Raw genomic sequence first — 20,717 nt, forward strand, 5'->3', positions numbered from 1 at the left:
GGCGCCGGGGGGGGGGGGGAAGAGAGAGGGCGCCGGGGGGGGGGGGGGGGGGAAGAGAGAGGGCGCCGGGGGGGGGGGGGGGGGGGAAGAGAGAGGGCGCCGGGGGGGGGGGGGGGGGGAAGAGAGAGGGCGCCGGGGGGGGGGGGGGGGGAAGAGAGAGGGGGGTGGGGGGGGGAAGAGAGAGGGCGCCGGGGGGGGGGGGGGGGGGGGAAGAGAGAGGGCGCCGGGGGGGGGGGGGGGAAGAGAGAGGGCGCCGGGGGGGGGGGGGGGGGAAGAGAGAGGGCGCCGGGGGGGGGGGGGGGGAAGAGAGCGGGCGCCGGGGGGGGGGGGGGGGGGGAAGAGAGCGGGCGCCGGGGGGGGGGGGGGGGGGAAGAGAGAGGGCGCCGGGGGGGGGGGGGGGGAAGAGAGAGGGCGCCGGGGGGGGGGGGGGGGGAAGAGAGAGGGCGCCGGGGGGGGGGGGGGGGGGAAGAGAGAGGGCGCCGGGGGGGGGGGAAGAGAGAGGGCGCCGGAGGGGGGGGAAGAGAGAGGGCGCCGGGGGGGGGGAAGAGAGAGGGCGCCGGGCGGGGGGGGGGGGGGAAGAGAGGGGGGGGGAAGAGATGGGGGGGGGGGGGGGAGAGAGGGGGGGCGGGAGAGAGAGGGCGCGGGGGGGGGGGACACTACAGAACTGACAGTTCCTTAAAAACTATGGCCTGGAAATTATTGGGTCCCTGATGCGGCGGCATAAGTGTGGTGAGGCAGGACTTACATCCGCCGAGATTGGAGGAGGCTGACTCTGTTAGAAATCCTGAGATCGGCCAATTTAAATAGTGCTAGCAGGACAAGGGCAAGAGTCTAGCTAGCAGGGGTTCTAGATACATTGGGAAGGGGGAAAGGAGGTGGACCATGGGTACAACTTTTGTATTAACATCTCGGAGGATGATGTGGACATGCTGCTGGCCCAAAGTAGAGACTGGAAGGGTGTAATTGTTGGAGTACCAGGGTAGAAACTGGGACAAGGAACATGGTACCATGTGATACCCCAAGGGGCAAAGCTTGATCATTGTACTAGGGAATATCCATTAAATTCTCTGTGTTCATTTAACGGCACCGTTATTCATCTGAAAACACTCATGCCGCCTTGTGGAAGGAGGTGTCTGTAGCTGTGAGTAGGACCTCCATAATCCCAAGAACCCTCTTGCAATGTCAAAAGAGGTTTCATGGCTTTACTAGGTCAGCAAAGGTAAGATTGTTTTCAGATGAACAACAGTGCAGTTAAATGAATCACAGAGAATTTAATGGATAGTACAATGATCAAGCATTGCCCCTTGGGATATCACATGGTACCATGTTCCTTGTCCCAGAAGTAAAGTCACTTGGCAGCACTCATGTTAAGTACCTAACATCCTGTATTGCATGCTAGCACATTGATATTTCACATCCTAGATCCATCTTCCCTATTACTACCATCCATTCAATGAATCCTCGGGGGTAAAACAAAATCACATTTTGAGTAGACCAAAATGATTGTGGCTGTAGGATCTGGAGACTGCAGTAGCCAATTAATACTGTACATTCCTCCTGCAGAAGAAGACAACATACAATGCCAGGCTACTGGAGGAGGAAATGCAATGCCTTGCAGTCCCCTCTACCTCTGGCAACACTGGAAAACCACTCTCTCACCCCATTATTGACCCTCCCTTGCACTCAGCAGCCCAGAGACATCCACTCAAGGGAATACAGAGAGTGTAGATGAAGAATTGACATATGGTGAGGCACAGAGCACAAGGAAGCCAAAGGGGTACAAATGTGGAAGTGGAGCCTGATGAAGTTGAGAGTGGAGGTATAAGATGTGTCAGCCCCTGACTGCACAGTAAGGGGATGATGATCTTAGTGGTTCTACCATGAGAAGTATGCTAGCAGAGCATCAGGCATACATGGAGGTTCTGCTTGGCTTTCCTGAGGTGTGCGGTAAATGGCTTAGTTCATGGTGGAGACCCGCTATCCGGCTGTGTGGCAACAGATAAGGACTCATTGCAGAGCAGCCTGGAGAAAATGGTTCTCCACTGGTTGTAATAAATTGGATAGCCAGGTGGTGAAGGATAGACGACTACAGCCTGATCTTCAGTTGCTTCCAAACCTTTATTCACAGAGATCCCCATTACCCCCTCCACACCCTCGATAAGCTTTCACATAAATGGATGCAAGAGAGTTCCCAACTGATATGCACCACCTGAATACAATTAACACTAATTGATATAAATCATATGGATACAATTAACACTGGTTTTAATCTAATCATCCAATTGGTATCACTAATTTAGCTAGAAAATTAGATACAAACATTTTGCTCGAATAATAACAGTCACTGTGCTTCATTGTGTGAAGTACTTTGCAAAGTTGTGACACGTTAAAGGAGCCCTTTAAATGCAAGATGTTATTTTTCATTTAAGAAGGCTCTGCTGCAACAGCATTTACAATTTAGAGACAATTGAATTGTTGATGATAGAACAGAATGTGAAAGCTGACCTCTTTCTGACAGAGATCCCTCCACCCTTCCTCCACATACTGTGTAACACTGCAGGACGAACTGCCCTGGTTGCTATGTGTATCATCATTATAAACACAATGCAGGTGATTTTCATCTGCTGACTGCTCTATTCATGCTGAAAAATGGGATGGTAAGCAGGCACAACTTTTTAAAAAGATTCTACTACCCACTGGCAGCCCAAGGCCCACCCAACTCAAATTTTGAGCGGGCCTCGACATGGGTGGCCAGCGCTGCCACCCAAAAACAGGCAAAAGCTTTATTAGAAATATTTATATCAGCGGCCTATGCCATTTATAGGTCCAACACATGGTCCCTAAAGGGACCGCCTCACTCCGCTCCGAAAATGGCCTCAAAAAAGTGGAGCCATTGATTTTCTTTGGGGGTGGGGCGGTGGGGGGTGGGGGGTGCCAGGAGGACCATGAAGGTTACTCCTGGCCTCACAAAAATCTTCCTACCCACTTCTGGTCACTCATTGTACCCCCAGGGTTGCTCACTCCCCCTTAAGGCAATAATTTTGGCTCGGCTCCCCAGTGGCGCGACTGGAATTCCCATCCCATCCAATTGGTAAGCTGCCTGTCAGTCACTCGCAACTCTCCTAAATTATACAGAAGAGCACCAACCATGAAAATGGTTTGGGCCTCTCACTGGTGTCACCTGGCGGGTTGTGCGATTTCTCCGCCGTCTGCCTGCCTGATGTGCGTTGTATATGAAAATTGGCTCCCAATGTTTTTAGAATGTGTTCACAATGTTGCTACTGAAACAACCAGAGCATTTCTTCTCCCATCATTATTCCAACTCCTCACCTCCAAGGCCTTCTCCTTTAAAGCTGTCAGCTGATCATTATTGAAGCCTGTGACCTCAGTCAGTATGTCCAGTGAATTTATGAAGTCTTCGACTGAAATGCATCTCAACTGATCAGCAGTCCACAAATTGTTTGCTTCACCAAGAATTTCAATTTTCTCTAAGGTGGGACTTTCTGTGCAATCTGGAAGTAAAAAAAAACAAAGGATAAGAAGAAAGATATTTGCCTAGTCTGATGTTTAGTTCTGGTGAAGTCAAAAAAAAAATCACAATTCTCGAAAATGGAATGCAGGATCTATGCCCTACGGATTCAGGATCATTGCAACAGTTCGACTGGAAATTAGGTTCAAAGCAATTTCCCTGGTCAGCTTTAGCAAAGTAATGGAGTAAAGATTATTATTTATGCTCTTGGACTGATTTCTCAAATTTATCGGTTATCGGTTTTTAACATAACGGGTCAATTGCTGTCGATATGTTTCTGCCTCTCTCGCTCTGTTTTTTCAATTGGCATCTCCACACCATCTGTTTTTTTAGTTCTGGCCATTTGTATATTCGGTGGCCTTGTAGGTAACACCTATCTGTCTGAACACTTTGGTTGCCTTGGCAACGGGCAGTTGAAAAGACTATCTGTAATCACCAGGCATTGCTCTGTGATTTATAAATGCGATAGGTTTGAGGATTTCATTTCCACATTCACCTGAGGAAGGAGGAAGCCTCCGAAAGCTTGTGGATTTTAAAATAAAATTGTTGGACTATAACCTGGTGTTGTAAAATTGTTTACATTTGTCAACCCCAGTCCATCACCGACATCTCCACATCAAATTTAATTATCATTGGTAATGGACATGGTTTCACAAGATAGGTGCAGGTGATGAAGCCCATTCAGCCCATCCTAGCCAATCCTCCAGAAAGAACCTACAGATCCCCCCCACACACCTTCCAACTGTTCGTTAAATAATTTCAGGAATTTGTTTCCACTACCCTACCCAGAAGTCAATTCCATGTGTTGAACACAGTTTGTGTGAATAATCTATCTCACATTCATCCTCAATTTGCCTTTCAGTAGTTTGAACTGTGCCCCCTTATCTCACGGTTATGTTTTAACTTGAAGTAATGTTTCTGATTTACCTTTTCTATAACATGTACTATCTTATATACCTAAAAGACCTCCGCTCTCTCAGTGCCTCCTTGCAAGGTTGAAAAGCTGATAACTTTCCAATATTTCCTCATAACACAGTTATCGGATGCAAGGAATCATTCACTGCTCTGCATTATCTCCAGGGTTTGATTGTCCCCATTGGATCTTGATGATTAGGAGACAACTGAGAGGAGGCCTTAAAGAAATACATAAGGAAATAAATACTATAGAAAAGTAAATCCATTTATTCATTCATTTAAAACATAGGCACACGTCACTCCTATGGTGAAACCGTTATACAAACCCACAGCTTGTACAATGCTGCAAAGGGTTCTTCTTTAAACTTTCTCTTGTTTCAATTTTGCAAGCACAAATTATAATGCTTGCATTATGGACTGATATAACACCGTATTCAAGTGCAGCCTGACAAAAGTATTGTGCATAATTTCCTCCTTGTTCTCTAGCTGTTTTGGGTATATAGTTCAGCATGCTATCTGCTTTTTGATTGCTGTTTCACAGTGATTGCACATGGTAAGTGCCAAACAACCAGTCATTGCAGAATTGACACTATCAAGGGTTCAATAGAGCAGAGGATTTGCCTGACCAAAGATGTCATTTCAATGCAATTGATGCAAGGGGCAGCTCGATTGAGGTTGGAGCAACAAAAGTCATGGTTACAACAAACAAGTTGAGAACCATGGTTAGTGGGAGCACCTGTGGCTGGAAATAAGGGTAAGAAAGAAACTGGGACAATCCTAAAGCTGCAGAACTAGGCAGAATAAATTAATCTTTGAGACTTCGTTATAGCCCTCCATACTATATTTATGAAGATTATGGTTTCACCATTCCCTTACTGCTTGCAATGGGCCAATATAAACTGTACTGGCAGCATTTCATAAAGCAAATTCAGGCCTTCAAACCATTCCTGATTAGAGAGATTTATTGTCTCAATTATATTTTTAATAAGCAAGTATGAGTTTTTAAAATTTCAACAGTCTTGGCCACAGGGAAATGCTTATGTTGGCATGTGTAATTTAGCATTTTGGTGGATTACAAAATTCTTAGAAGTGATGCACAAATGTTGCTGTGACCCTTTTGGAGTTAACATACCAGGGACTCTTAACATCCCTGCAGTATCAACATAGACTTAGAAATAGCATCAGATCTAGGGGAAGATTCCTTATGTTAATGTAACAAAATCTTAATTTTGACCTTTATAAATGGGTTTATGACTTTGACACACCAAGCGCACAGAGGAATCACCACCTGACTCTCCCCCACTCCCCACCCCAGTGTTAGGAGGTGTGATTTTCCGATCAGCAACATTCACATACAATTGATTAATGTGCTTGCACTACATTTCCACATACTTTATTTTTACAGCGGCAAGTTGGATTAAAAACTGATTAGAAAAGAGGAAATTGGAAAATTGGGGCTATTTTCATTAGAACAGAAGAGATAATGGGGTGATTGATAGACCGTGTTTAAAATTATGAAGCATCGTGACAGCATCAATAGAAACAGACTGGGGTAGATTTTCAACTTGCTACCCAGGTGTAAATCTGGCAATGCGGATCGGCCGCCTGTTCCAGACTGCCTGAGTTTCATTTCCATTGTTTCCAGTGGTTGAGGGGTATACAACGAGGGAATATAAGAATAAATGCAAGAGATTTAAGACAGAGAGAGCAAGAGAAACTTTTTTTCCACAGAGGGTTATAAGGCTGAGGAATGCACTACCAGAGTTGATGATTGAAGCAGAGGCCATGTCAATGTTTAAGAATAGGTTAAATAGATGACTGATGGAGAAACGGAATAAAGAGATATGGGAATAGGGCAGGCACATGATATTAGGACTACTGCTTGTGTGGAGGATAAACACCAACACAAACTGATTGGGCTGAACAGTCTGTGTTGTAATTTCTATGTAATTATAAGTACTTAAACCATTTACCATCTAAAGAAAGAAAAAACTTGCATTTATACAGTACTTTTCATAACTTCAGGACGTCCCAAAGCACTTTACAGCCAACAAAGAACTTTTGAAGTGTAGTTACTATTTTAATGTAAGAAATGCGGCAGCAAGTTTGCACACAGCAGAGTCCCACAGCAATATAATAAATGACCAGATCATCTGTTTCATGTATTAGTTGAGGGATAAATGTTGGCCAGGAACCGGGAGAACTCCCTGCTTTTCTTCGAATAGTACCATGGGTTCTTGTACATCTACCTGAGATGGCAGACAGGGCCTCGGTTTAACATCTCATATGAAAGATGGCGTCTCCAACAGTGCAGCACTCCCTCTGTTCTGCACTGATGTGTCAGCCTAGATTGTGTACTCAAGTCTCTGGAGTGGGGCTTGAACCTACCACCTTCTGACTCAGAGGCGAGAATGCTACCCACTGATCCAAACTGAATGAAAACTGTACCAAGCCAAAAGTATATCTGCATTAAAATGTTAAAACACAAACTCTTGGACCTCAATGTAATGAGTGCCCCCAAAAGAAAGCAAATGGTTTTAACCTCAACTTTGGTGTTACCTAATTAGTATTTATGATTATTTTGTCTTCTACAGGCCTTCGTACTTCACCCAGGTTTATCAATGAAAAGAATTAAAAATAATTTCCCCACATCTAGCTACATAGGAGTAGATCTTCATCATAACCGCCTGGGCATTAAGCATCTCATGGGCAGAGAGCAGAGAGGGAAGTCAGACGGGAAGGATCCCACCTCGGTTATAGACTCTGCCCAAGTTTCCTCCCATTAACTCAAATGGAAGGACAATCAGGTGGGCACTGTTACTGACATGCGATCCTCTGGAACATAGGAACAGGAACATAGGAACAGGAGTAGGCCATTCAGCCCCTCGTGCTTGCTCCACCATTTGATATGATCATGACTGATCTTTGATCTAGCTCCATATACCTGCCTTTGGCCCATATCCCTTAATACTTTTGGTTGCCAAAAAGCTATCTATCTCAGATTTAAATTTAGCAATTGAGCTAGTATCAATTGCCATTTGCAGAAGAGAGTTCCAAACTTCGACCACCCTTTGTGTGCAGAAATGTTTTCTAATCTCACTCCTGAAAGGTCTGGCTCTAATTTTTAGACTGTTCCCCCTACTCCTCGAATCCCCAACCAGCGGAAATAGTTTCTCTCTCTCCACCCTTATTTTATTCTCTCTGCTCAGCCCAGCAGATGCTTAACGCCCAGGTGGCAAAGACAAAAATGTCCCCCATACTGTTACTCTAGTTCTGATTCCCCCTGTTGTCCTTCTCAAAGTTGGTAACCTCTGTGATACATACCTGTTGCCCGTCTTCTCCTGCTGCTCTCTGACTTATTGTTCAGAATATTGAAGAGTTTCTGATAAAGTGCAGAGAAATTGGCGGAATTGTCAAAATCAGGAGGGATGAAATTTTCAGCAGACTTGCGGGAGGAGAGGATTTCCTCGAGTGCTATTTTGATGTCATCCTAAAGAAAAAGCCAAATGTTACAAAATGAAGTCCACGTTAAACATGTATTACAATAAAGGATTATTAGCATTTAACTACATCCAAAAAATACATGGGCCATAGGCATAGAATGACTGGACATGAATTAGCAAAGGGAGACTTAGAAAAGCCCCTGTAGTAATAGTGTACAATGTCTAGATAATATGTCGCAGTAGTTAGAAGAGCTAGTAGAATACTTGGATATATAGGCAGAAAAGTAGAACACAAATTCACAGAAGTTAGTTTAAGGTTTTACAATGCATTGGTTGGACCACATTTAAAGTACTATGCTCACTTCCAGTAAGCAAATCACAGAAAGAAATATAAGTGTTGGAAAGGCTACAGAGAAGAGCAACAACAATGATCCCAAGTGCAACGGAAAAGGGAGAAAAACTGAACTATACTATCTCATAAATTGAGCCATCGCGCCACTGTGGTACTTTTCTCATACCCCTTTAAGGCAAGGCATAGTAAAGATAATACTGATATTGGTACAAAACAAAAATAAACACCATTAGGGATGGGCAATAAATGCTGGCCGTACCAGCGACGCCCATGAATGAATAAAAAAACCCTACAGCTATGATATAGCAAGGATCAAGGCTTTATTGTACGTGAGACCATGACATCCTTTTCTCATATATGTATAGTAGCCCTTTGACCAAGCTTTTGGTTACCTTTCATACACTCTTCTTTGGCTTGGCATCTATTTTTCCTTATGCTTTGTGAGGTATCTTGGGATATCTTTCTACATAAAAGGCATTATAAAAATGCAAGTTGCTGTTTTTAGATCACGGGTTTGAGGGTAAATTAAACTTTTTTCTCATACGTTTTATATTTCTATTAACATATTTGGTTATGACATGACAATGCCTTCTGCCTGCAGATGAGGGTAAATTCACTGATCCCGCATTCCAAGCAGGGAGCCATGCTCATCGGGAGGGTGGGTTGGAGATTTGGTGGTACAGTGTTGTAGCCCCATTCCCATTAGCTTGTCCTTTGAGCATGGTTCCCTACTGGGAGCATGGGAGCTTGGTGAAAGTGGCCGATAAATTTTGGCAATCAACACATGACACCTAATCCAATCCTGATGTTTGTTACTCAGCACCTGTGACTATACCTGTCAGTGCAGGTACCAAATGTAAAATAACTATGGTGAGGCGCAGTTATGGTAGTCTACTTACGCTGTTGGGGATTAATTTAAAATCATCAGGCTGAAGAACTGCCAGCAAGCCTTGCAGTTGAATTAGCTCATCAACTGTCCAGTTTGAGAGAGGCCTTGGTTAAAAAAAAACAATATATTTTATATAGACAGTATCTTTAATTACACTCAAATTTATCATATGCATTCGTTATACAAACTCTGAAAACCTCTTATCTAACTAAAACTGTAGTTAACTTATTTCCAAATTGACCATTGTCTGCTTTGTACTTACGGGTAGGCTGACAGGATCTTCTCTCTAAGAGCTTTTTTCTTCTCTCCATCAAATCGTCCACATTCACGGAGCTGATCAACAATCTCAAGAAACACGGTGTTGTTTAAGTTTTTAATTTCTTCAGTGCTGAATGCACAGACCAGGGATCCCAAGCTGTTGCCTTGATCCTTTGTCATTGAGGAAGCAGTCAAATTCTGTCAATGAACAACGGAATGAGTAACTCAAACAGCGAATCACTACATCAGGTTTTTTTCTGCATAAAATTCAAACATCACAAATCACCTCATTTGTATAAGAGTAACATAGAGATACGTGGAAGACGCAACATGGAAACAAGCCATTTGACCCAACCAGCCCTGTCAGTGATTACCCTCCATGTGAGCAAATAGTTCTAATCACATTTACCTATCAAATTCCCATGTCCCTTCAAACACTTTTCTTTCATCCACCTATCCAATCTAATCTTAAATGTTAACTTAGTTTCTGCCTCAACCATTAACCCTGGAAACGAGTTCCAAGGCCTCACAACTCTCTATGTAAAGAAGTTTCTCCTGTCCTCAGTTCTAAATCTCTTACATTTAATATTATACCTATGGCCCCTTGTTCTTGACCCCTCAATTACTGGAAACAATCTTCTTCTATCTATCCTGCTCCATCCTTTCATAATATTAAGCACTTCTATCATGTCTGTATGGTTATCAGAAAAAAGATCCAGTTTTTCAAGTCTTTCTTTGTATTTGTATTTCCTCACACCAGGCAGCATCCAAATGAATCCACATTGTACCCTCTCTAGAGCCTCAACATCCTTCCTATGGTGTGGAGCCCAATATTGCACACAGTATCTTAACTGAGGTCTTATTAAGGTTTTATATTGGTTCATCATTACCTCTTGGTCTTTATATTCTGTAGATTTTGAGATAAAACCTAGAATTCTATTAGTTTTTATTTTTTACAGCTTTATCAACCTGAGGTGATGCATTTAATGTTCTGTAAACCTTACCCTCAAATCCCTCTGCTCTTACACAGCACCAAACCTAGTCCCATTCAGAGTATTATTACTGCTGTTATTGGTTTTTTTAAACCAAAAAACATTACCTCACACTTATCGACCACTTTTTAGCTCATTCCCCTATCTTATCAATGTCCTTTTGCAGCTTCCTTTGGTCTTCTGAAGAATTAACCAAACCTTTTATTTTGGTATCATCAGAAAATTTTGGCACCAGCTTCTCTGGGCCTACGTCCAAATCATTGATATACACAGTGCACATAAATGACCCCAGAAATGAACCATTAACTACTTCCGACCACTCTGAATAATTGCCTTAACTCCTACTCTCTGTGTTCTCTCTGCTAGCCAATTTTTAACCGAGTTTGGTACCTTGTCAGAGAAATTCCTAAAGGCCATGCACACTACATCCACTGCATTTCCCCATTTATCATGTTTGTTACCTCCTCAAAAAAATTCTATGCGATTTGTCAAGCATGATTGTTCATTTTTAGCACTGATTGCACTGTATTGGAGCTGTTAGACCACAAACTTCTTGAATTTAAATCCAGCCCAAACTAATGGGCTGAGAGTCTCATCTTTATCTGCTGGAGGGATTTCCCATGAAATAAAGTGGGTCACTCTCATACTAGTTCTTAATGAGCCAGGGTTCATAAAACACAACGGTTCACAATTTGGCAGTAAGTAGGCATCATCATTCAAACAGGCCTTCAGGATGGTTGCTGTGGGAGATGTGAAAATGTACAATTAGGAACTTTTTTGAGCTTGAAGGTTACTGGGGCAGAGTAGCTGGACCTTTGTGCTACAACAGATCAGAATATATTGATGCCGATGCTGGGTAATCCAAGTGGAAAAACACTGATGACCATAAAAATCCACCTAGAATAAAGGATTTCACGTATTGTGAATTTGAACCATTGTTCTAAATCGGCTGTGAAGTTTGCTGAAGTAGAAAGCTGCATTCACTACTGATATTTTCCAAAAAAACAAAAAAGAAAACAACAACAAAATAATAGTTCTTGGCTAACTCAGTGACAGGCTTGGTCCAACCAAAAAATTCTCATAGCCTCTCTTGCCCTATTGGCTATAGATAGTGGTACTAAAAAGTCTTCCAATAAACTTACACTATCATTCTTTTTCACTCTTGTTTCCATCTTTCTCTTCTTTCCTCTTTCACTTCTGTCTCTCTCTCATTCACTTCACTCTCCCTCCATTTCCTCCACCACCTCTGTCTTTCTATCACTGCAGTCCCTTCTCCTTGCTTCTCTGTCTCTCTCGCTCTCTCTCCCCTCTTTCACTGCTAGCTTTATCATTCCCCTCCTTCACTTCTGCGCCTCTCTTATTTAAATTACAACTGTAGTTTTATTATAAAATGGTTTCAGTTTATAGTGTAAATGCAGCCTTACTCTCCTCCTTCAAAATCATGAAGGGTCTAGACAGAGAAGATTAAGAGAAACTGTTCCCATTGGCGGAAGGGTCAAGGACCAGAGGACATAGATTTAAGGTGATTGGCAAAAGAACCAAAGGTGACATGAGGAAAAACATTTTTACACAGCAAGTGGTTAGGATCGGGAATGCACTGCCCGAGGGGGTGTTGGAGGCAGATTCAATCTTGGCCTTCAAAAGGGAACTGGATAAGTACTTGAAAGGTAAAAAGTTGCAGGGCGACAGGGAAAGGGCAGGGTAGTGGGACGAGCTGGATTGCTCTTGCATAGAGCCGGTGCGGACTCGATGGGCCGAATGGCTTCCTTCTGTGCTGTAACCTTTCTATGATTCTATGATTCATTCATGTATATCCCTCTCCTCCTTCACTTCTGTTTCTCTTTTTCCTTTCTTACTCTTTTTACCTCTGGTTCATGATTGCAACACTTATTTCACAATTTTCTTTCGCATTCATCCTATTGAGTGGGGAGTTACAGAATCAAAGCAGGAGAGGCAGTGAAACCAGTACCAGTGGAATGTGGATTGGGATCAGGAGAGACAGGTGACACAGATTAGGCATTCAGTGAGATGTGATAGCACAACAGGAGTTGGACTGCACGGTTTGAGAACCATTGATGTAGAGAGTCCAATTAGAGCTTCCCAATCATTCATTTTCAGTTCTAGTTTTGACTGTGCAGCAGATAAAGTCAAATCAGAAAATCAATTTTCATTTCCAACTTTGAAATCAATATTTTTCATCCCTATAACATCCCCTTGAACAGGTTTTGACTATCCTAAGGGATCTGTCACACTGTGATTGTTTCCAAGCTTTGTGAGGAACTGAAATGAGGGGAATTCAGTATGCTATCTGGCTCCCAACCGGAAACAACACAAAGGTTACTTGAAATCCCATATGGAAGTGATCTAAACATGGAATTGAGTGCAATGCATCACAGGGGCAATTTGTGACAGAAATGAGTCGCAAATGGCCTTTCAATATCACATCTGTTTTGAAAATTGGCCCTTGTGCTTTAGACTATGGATGGTCATGGATGATTATGAGCAATACAGTCTCATTATGAACTAAGAGCTATAAACAGATTACAATCAGTCTTGGTAATCTAACCTTGTTCAATAAAAATGACAGATATCTGATGAAGGTAAGCATTTGTCAAGTAAACCAAACAGGCAGTCACTGCACCACAATATTATTTCAGTAAATATTTCTTTTCATGTTAGGTTCAGAATAAATTCAACAATCCAAGAATCAATACAGCTGTGTTTGTGGTATTTAGTTAATTATTTTCTCTATAAATTAACAGAGGTCTTGAGCATCATGGACATCATCAGTTATCTGTTTTCTTTTCTAAATATCACCACGGTTTATTAATGGATTTTGCAATGTGGTATGCAAAACACGCATTGATAATTTACTGCAATTACTCATCATTTTAAATTTAAATCAGATTCAGAGCGATGAAACCATCAACAATGCCCACAGAGTTAATTAAGGAGATGAGAACAAAGGTGATACAATATTCATTACAAAGTCACAAGTGAATCATATAAACCAGCCTCATAAGTGAAATAAATGTGGTATTGCTCCAGCTTCCAACCAGAGTTCTGTTTTTAAAATTGATTACGAAATTATTTTGGTTTTAAAGTGAAGGGTAACTATCATAAATTGTTATATTTGTGCTGGGTTAATGTTAAACTGTTAAATAAAAGATCAGCAACAGACTGGTTGATGGTGCAACAAAGAGGCCCAAACACCCCATCCCGAATTAGCATAATTAGTTGACTTTTTTTGAAGGGAATAAATTATCCTCAGCAGTGTGAAATTCTGTGTCCTGTTACAGCTTAACAATTTTCTGTTTCTGGAGTCTTGTTGATAAAATATTTGATTACAGACTGATGTCAGACATGAATAGCTGGGATTTTTTTTTATTTCTGCACTCCACAGACTGTGATTTTCACTCATTAAAATATCTGCATTGTCCTCTAGATCAATAATGTCTGATGAATACATATATATGTGTACGAAAGCGGCCAGGTAATAGATTCCAGATAATGGGGCAGCGCAAAATGGGTGATAGCAAATCAGCAGCCTGTTTTACACTCCTTTTTCTTTTCAGAGAATTGCATAGAATTTTACAGCGCAGAAACAGGCCATTTGGCCCAACAAGTCTATGCTGGTGTTTATGCTCCGCACAAGCCTTCTCCCATCTTACTTCATCTTACCATATCAACATATCCTTCTATTCCTTTCTCCCTCATGTGTTTATCTAGCTTCCCCTTAAATGCATCCTCAACTACTCCATGTGGCAGCAAGTTCCACATTCTCACCACTCTCTGAGTAAATAAGTTTCTCCCGAATTCCTTATTGGATTTGTTGGTGACGATCTTAGATTTATGGCCCCTCGTTTTGGACTCCCCACAAGTGGAAACATCTTCTCGACGTCTATCCTATCGAATCTACTGAAGTTTTATGCTACCGGTCAAGACGGATTTCTACCTCAATGAGTGTTAATCTTCTCAGTAGCATTCCATGGCAAGTAGCCTTCCAGTAGTCTTCCAATATTGTGTTGTCAATATTACAAGAAGCTGTGCTATTTTTCCTTTGATTGTCATAGCCATCATCAAAATTATAAAAATTTTGTGTGCATCTTTCTGTGCATTAAGACTAATACCCATGTCGAACATCACAAGCATTTTCACATGTAACAACTTCACCTCAGGATTGTATTCCATTCACTAAGGGACAAAAGGTGTTTCATTTGTTTCAGGCTAGCAAACTGTTCCATTTCAAGAAACCATAGGAATAACTAGAATAGGTTTTGCTGCACTGATATTAGAAAAGGGAAAAGTAAGTCGCAGTGGACTGTTTCGAGATCATGGGCATGATTTTAACATTCAAAAACAGGTGGGTTGGGGGCGGGGGGAGATTCAAAATCACAACCATTTCAGACCCACCCCCAACCTGCCTTCAACTCGTCCATTTCCGGTTTTCATTTGGGCAGGACGAGGTGGGCAACCAACCCGCTCCCAGGAGGCGGGATGGTGACTAAAACCTTTTAAGGATGCTGTATGTCTCCATTGTTACAGAATTTGCTATTTCAACCCCCTGGGGGCTGGGATTCCCTGGCCTTCTCCTTCACTCCACATGAGAGGAGGCGAGAAGGCCCAAAACTGCAGGTAAGTGACTTTCTGACACAGTTTGTGGGCCCAGAGGAGCAGGAGTGCTTCCACCAGGCCCAACAAGCCTACCTTCAATGACCCCCCCAACGATCGCTGATCACCCTCCCCCCCCCACCCCCTGCAACAAACGCGGAGCCCCCACCAACGATGCTCGGCGCCCCCCCTCAACGATCATGGACCCCCCCCAATGAGCTCCGACCTCCCCCACAACGATCGCGAACCCTCCTTCCAATCTCCAACCCCCCACCCAACGATCGCGAACCCCTGCAATGACCCCTGATCCCAACACCCTCCCCCCCCCCCGAGAATGACCCCCAATCCCGCCCCCCATGACTGACTCCCCCTGTGACCCCCATGCCCACTGGTGCCCCATGCCCACCCATGCCTATCAGTGCTCCATGCCCCCACCCCCCTCATCCATACAAACAAAGACTTACCTGCAGACTTACCTGAACACGCCCTCTCCTTGGCTGCTCTCCCGTCCGACTGAGACCAGCCTGTCAATCAGGCTGGTTTCAGTCAGACGGCAAACCGACAAAAAATAAATAAAAGACGTCCTTACGTCAAAATCGTAAGGACAGCTGGGAAACCCGTACTTCTGGGTTTCCAGTCCAAAATTTGACCCCCCCGCCACCTTACCTGCTCGGGGTCAAAATCATGCCCCATGTGTTGTGCTGTTTAGGATTTACTTATACCTACATTTGCTTATATCTAAATTATTCATTTGTAAACAAATTGAACTGGTTGTTTTAACCTGCATGACAAGGGGCCTAGCCCCTTCCATCTTCTCGATAAGTAGTGAAAACAGCACAACAATTTCAGTGTGCAGTATTATAAGGTATTTACTAATACTGGACTCTGCAACATAGGACATACCCTATTTAATGTGATTGGTTGCCCAGGTACAACCTTTAAGACAAAAATGGAGGGGGGAGTAATTTGCATCTATGTTATGCCCTTTGTGTGTCAGTTTATGTGGTATAACAGAGATGAACATTTGGTAGAGACCTGGGCCATGATTTAAGCATGGCGGTGGGAAGTCAGCGGGTGGGTGGATTTGCGTGCAGGGAACCCGGAGGCAAAGTGAACGCATTTAAATCTGCGATCGTATCTCGATTACAGGCAATTACCTTTGTTTCTGGGTTTCACGTCTCCAAGCTCCGCAGCGGGCCTACTGCGAGCTCGAATGATGTGAATTAAAGCCAACTATTTAAAGGGCCAGTCCAAGAATGGATTTTGAAAGAGAGAGGAGAATTAGAGTCCAAGAAAGCGAAGGCTGCCCCTAGATTTAATGATGTCTCCTTGGATGTACTGCTGGCTGCAGTGAGAACCAGGAGGGAGGTAATGTTTCCAATGGATGGCAAGAAGAAACCTGGCTCTGTAACCAAAAATGCTTGGGTGGAGGTGGCAGAAGAGGTGAGCAGCAGGAGCACAGTGCCCAGGTCTTGGGTTCAGTGCAAGAAGAGTTTTAATGACCTAACCAGGTCAACATCACTCCCACCACTCTGTTGGCCAGCAGTTTGCTGAGCAGATGTGCCGCATTGTAAGGCCATGGCTAACGTATCTGTTTGCTTCTTTAAGGCGGCAGACATGTTGGCATCCTGAGTCCACACGGCCGCTGTCATGGCCTGCATGGACTCATTTGAGAGCCGTGCTTCAAGCTCAATGGAGGCTACCACTCTCTCCACCACAGACATTCCCACACTTACCTGCGCCTCCAATCCACTAGTGATGGAGTTGGACTCATCCATCCTTTCTGCTATTGTGGAGAGCGTGTGTGGCACTTCTGTTAGTACCTCGCAAAGTTGCTGCTGCACCTCTATCATTCTTCATGATCTCCACCAATTTTGTGATGTATGTGTATTTCCAGGTTTAAAAAAACCAGGGGCAAGAAGCTCCCAGTTAAATAGGCAGGAGCTTCATTCTAAGCGAATTAGGGGAGGGTGAACTTATTTTGTCCTGCTTGCTATTTTCTGATGTCAGAGTGTGCAGAATTCTGGACTGAATTGTGCCAGTACTTAAAAATCTACCCCATGCTGTTTTAAAAGCCTGGAGATATAATTATTTCTGTTTATAAATTTGATTGTTCAAATATTTTGATTGGAAAAGGAGTAAATAAGTGTCAGTAATGATTTTTACTTTAAGATTATTCTCCCTTTTCTCCCCTCCTCTCCTGAAATGACTGCCTTTTGCTGGGTCGAAGCCTTAGAAGCATCAGTGGCCGTCTGGAATGCCAACCAAGAGGTCATTCTTCATGTACGAGCCTAAACAGATTGTTATCAGGTTTTTTGACCATGCAGGATATTGTAGCCAAGCCTGATCCTGCTCTCACCCGAAACGCCCACATGCCCTTTTCAGTAGGTGCCATTTCTCAGCAGCAAGAACCTTGGCTGAATTTTCTTTTCTCTATCTAAAGGCACTAAGGCAGACTGCAGTGCCTAACCACCACCCTGGCTGTCAGCTAGCATAGCACAGACCAGGGGTCAAATATATGACCTTCTTGGCCCAGTACCAATCCCACCCCAAACATTGCATTTACCCATTAAACCACCAGGACAGCTCTCTCTCTTAAAGGTTGGCAGAATTACAGTGACACCATGAGAACTGTTGCGAAAAGATTTAAGACACAATGGTTAACCGTAGGTGCAAATAATTTTTGCGAGTTAAAACACCTTCTAATCAGGATTTAGGGTCCTGCTGATTTCTGAGTTAAACTATAAACCTACTCCAGGAAGTAACTGTATACCATATCAATAGTGCTTCATTCAGTAACTTAGTAAGAGAGGAGACTTAAAGTATTGAGTCTCCACAGGAGGCAAAGTCAGTAATAGGTTCAACAACACCCCCCACTCTATTTCAATTTTTCCATGCACATATAGTAAAGTATTGATTCTGTAAGTCCTTCCCCCCCCCTCCATGCTTTCCTCCTTTGTTAGTCTTATTTGAAATCTTTTTACTTAAATCATCTTGTTGAGATGCCAGTGACAAATATGAAATGAAACCATTTTGTGTTTTTTGGGCTTGCTATCTACATTGAGTATAACTTTCTTGTCCTTAAATTTTAAGCGACTGGATCTATTGTAGGCAATTAGAATAAAACCTCTCTTAATAATGTTACCCTGAACGAAAGAGAACGTGACCAGGAGGTAGGTACAGATTGTCTGCAATCTATATTCCTTCAGGTCAATGAAGCACCATGCCAAGTCAACATGTTAAGAGTTAGTCAACCCATACAGAGAACCATGAAGAGGAGCAGTCAAGTGGTCTATATGTAAACTCAGTGCTCTCAGATTTTTGACTTTGGTGCCTGGGCGTTAAGCATTGCCTGGGTAGAGCGAGGAGAGGAAAAATCGCTTGGGAAGGTTCACAGACCACTAACAATACCTGCCTGATTCATTTCAATCAATGGAAGGAAAATTGGACAGGTTCAGAAACAAGCGTGCAATCCTCCCAGCTGGAATTTTCTCTCTGCGGTCTGCCTAGGCAACACTTAATGCCCAGGTGGTAAAGACATATATCTCCCCTATAGTTTGTCATTAGCTCCACTGACCTTAATCTTGCTGAACATTGATTGACTGCCATCTTATGGTTGCAAGCCAGATCATGCCAGAGTAGCCAATAACGAAATGCAAAATCTGACAGGCTTTTTAATAGAATGTTTACTGTAGAGGATAATTTATACAATCTAGAAGTCAGTGAGTCCAAAATTAGGAACTGAAGCTTCTCCAGATGGACACTTACTTACTCATCTAGTTGGCAGATGTTATTTACCAGACAAACTATGCATCCGTCATTGGCATTTCAGAATTGAAGCTTTTGACTACACTTCAAACATTGCACTAAATTATAGTTCTAACGTGCAATGACATTACTGAAATCAAAAACTTGGAGCAGCATTAAGACACTTCAGCTAATAAAATTTTAAAATGTTTCTGTTTGGTGGTAAGATCTTACTGCAAGCAAGCTACAACTTTTCAACCACTTCAGATCTCCACAACTGTCTCAAGGAGATGCACAAATCCATTGGTGTAAAATGAGACTGAGAGAAAAGGAGCCACGAGGACATGGTCCTTCTAGGGGATTGTCTAAATTATGTCTAAATGGCAGTTCTGACACGGTGGCACATCTTGATTTTTCAAACCTCCTGACTGGAGGCTTATCTCTGTGCAGTGCAGTGGTGCCAGTGTGTGGAGGTCATGAGCTTGATTTGAACTAAAATCAGAAGCTCGTGATCCAGTACTCCATTCTAGTTCTTGTCTTAACCAGGCCTATAGTACTGCTTCCTCAATTCAGCTGTTACTTCCCTGATCACAGGTGCTCTCCCAACATTAACAATAGACTGAAGAATGCCTTTAGAGCATGGTTCAATTTTTTTGCATTCCTACTTCTCATTTCATTTCTCTGCCTCACAGCTGTGGCTCCATGATCGGCTGGAGTGGAGGGATTACAGCTGGATAACATAAGGGCTGATCGGTCAAGGTAAGAGTGTACATGATGGAACAACCATCAAGCCAAGAAGGAATAGTTGAAGCAATTATTTTTCTACATATTCTGGCAGTGGTCCCTGATGTGTTTCATTCCATTGTGTACCAATTTCTTATTCATAAGCAAGTAGCACTGTTAGAATCTACTTTGCTGGAACTACTTGTTCTATTCATTTATTTTACATCCATTGAATAAAAATTCTTCCACAAACATGTAGATACCATACTCTTTAAGCATTGTTAGTGGCCATACTTTATATCTTTGGGTTGTGGAGTTTAGCAGGAAAGGTTGGTGTTGGGAATTGCTGCAAGAAGAGAGATTAGAACCTGGGATGGGGGCATTCAATTTGGGGACCAGCCAAGTGGGAAAGAAATGGTTGCCAGGCAGGGAAAGATGGAAGCTAAGGCTGAGAAAGATTAGGGCATACCTATTCTTGAAAAAATAACACACTGAAGCAATAGCAAAAATGTGTATATTTTCCTGAAAAAATTCATAAATTGCATTTTGACCTTATTATGTGAGTTTGGCCAAGTACTTACAAAATCCAAAAGGTCGGGGGGGGTCAAAGATTGTAGAGTGAGGTCAAAGGTTGTGAGCAGATTCAACTGTTGTATTTGCGGAGCCAAAGGTAGACAAAAGAGGAGAGGGTGGGTATCTCTTCTTAACGAATTTTACTTTAACCACTGGCTAAAATAAAAACGGTGAGTGACACATGTGATTTAGAATTATAGACAACACTAGGATGGAATCCCAAGATTGCTGCTTGGGAGAGCACCACACCAATTACATGTCTTACTATTATATTGTTATTAATATTATTACCCACAGAATATTTGCAGCGTGCTAAAATTTGGATCTCATAATTTCTGCAAAACTTACCAGGCAATTTGTGGCATAATCGAGAAGTTCTTTACGTCTGGATGAACTTCGGGGCAGCAGAGTGATATTGACCTGGGTGATTAGCTGAAGCATGTTGGAGCACAAAGATCGTGGAATAAGCTTCAATTCCTTGATGTCCCTGAAACGTACAAGTCATATATGTGACAACAACAATAATTAACATTTAAATAATGCCTTTGAAGTAGGAAAAAGAGACATAAGAAAATAATGGACACCAAGTCAAAGAAGGAGATACTAGGACAGGTGACTAAAAAGCTTGGTCTAAGAAGGAGAGGGAGGTGGAGAGGTGGAAGGGTTTAGGGATGGAATTCCAGAG

The 20,717-nt window shown here is 42.8% G+C and overlaps 1 protein-coding gene across 1 annotated transcript in view; it reads right to left on the reverse strand.

Moving 5' to 3' along the window:
- The window catches only part of LOC137301512 (otoancorin-like), an 80,931-nt gene that overhangs the window by 14,067 nt on the left and 46,147 nt on the right, over positions 1 to 20,717 (reverse strand). The window contains exons 15-19 of the mRNA XM_067971037.1: positions 20,381 to 20,519; positions 9,391 to 9,584; positions 9,139 to 9,232; positions 7,769 to 7,934; positions 3,331 to 3,512 (exon numbers count right to left, since the gene is read on the reverse strand). Coding sequence (XP_067827138.1) covers positions 3,331 to 3,512; positions 7,769 to 7,934; positions 9,139 to 9,232; positions 9,391 to 9,584; positions 20,381 to 20,519 — 775 coding nt within the window. The remainder of the gene's footprint in view (positions 1 to 3,330; positions 3,513 to 7,768; positions 7,935 to 9,138; positions 9,233 to 9,390; positions 9,585 to 20,380; positions 20,520 to 20,717) is intronic.

This window comes from Heptranchias perlo, chromosome 33 (assembly GCF_035084215.1).
Source record: "Heptranchias perlo isolate sHepPer1 chromosome 33, sHepPer1.hap1, whole genome shotgun sequence".
Classification (NCBI taxonomy): domain Eukaryota; kingdom Metazoa; phylum Chordata; class Chondrichthyes; order Hexanchiformes; family Hexanchidae; genus Heptranchias; species Heptranchias perlo.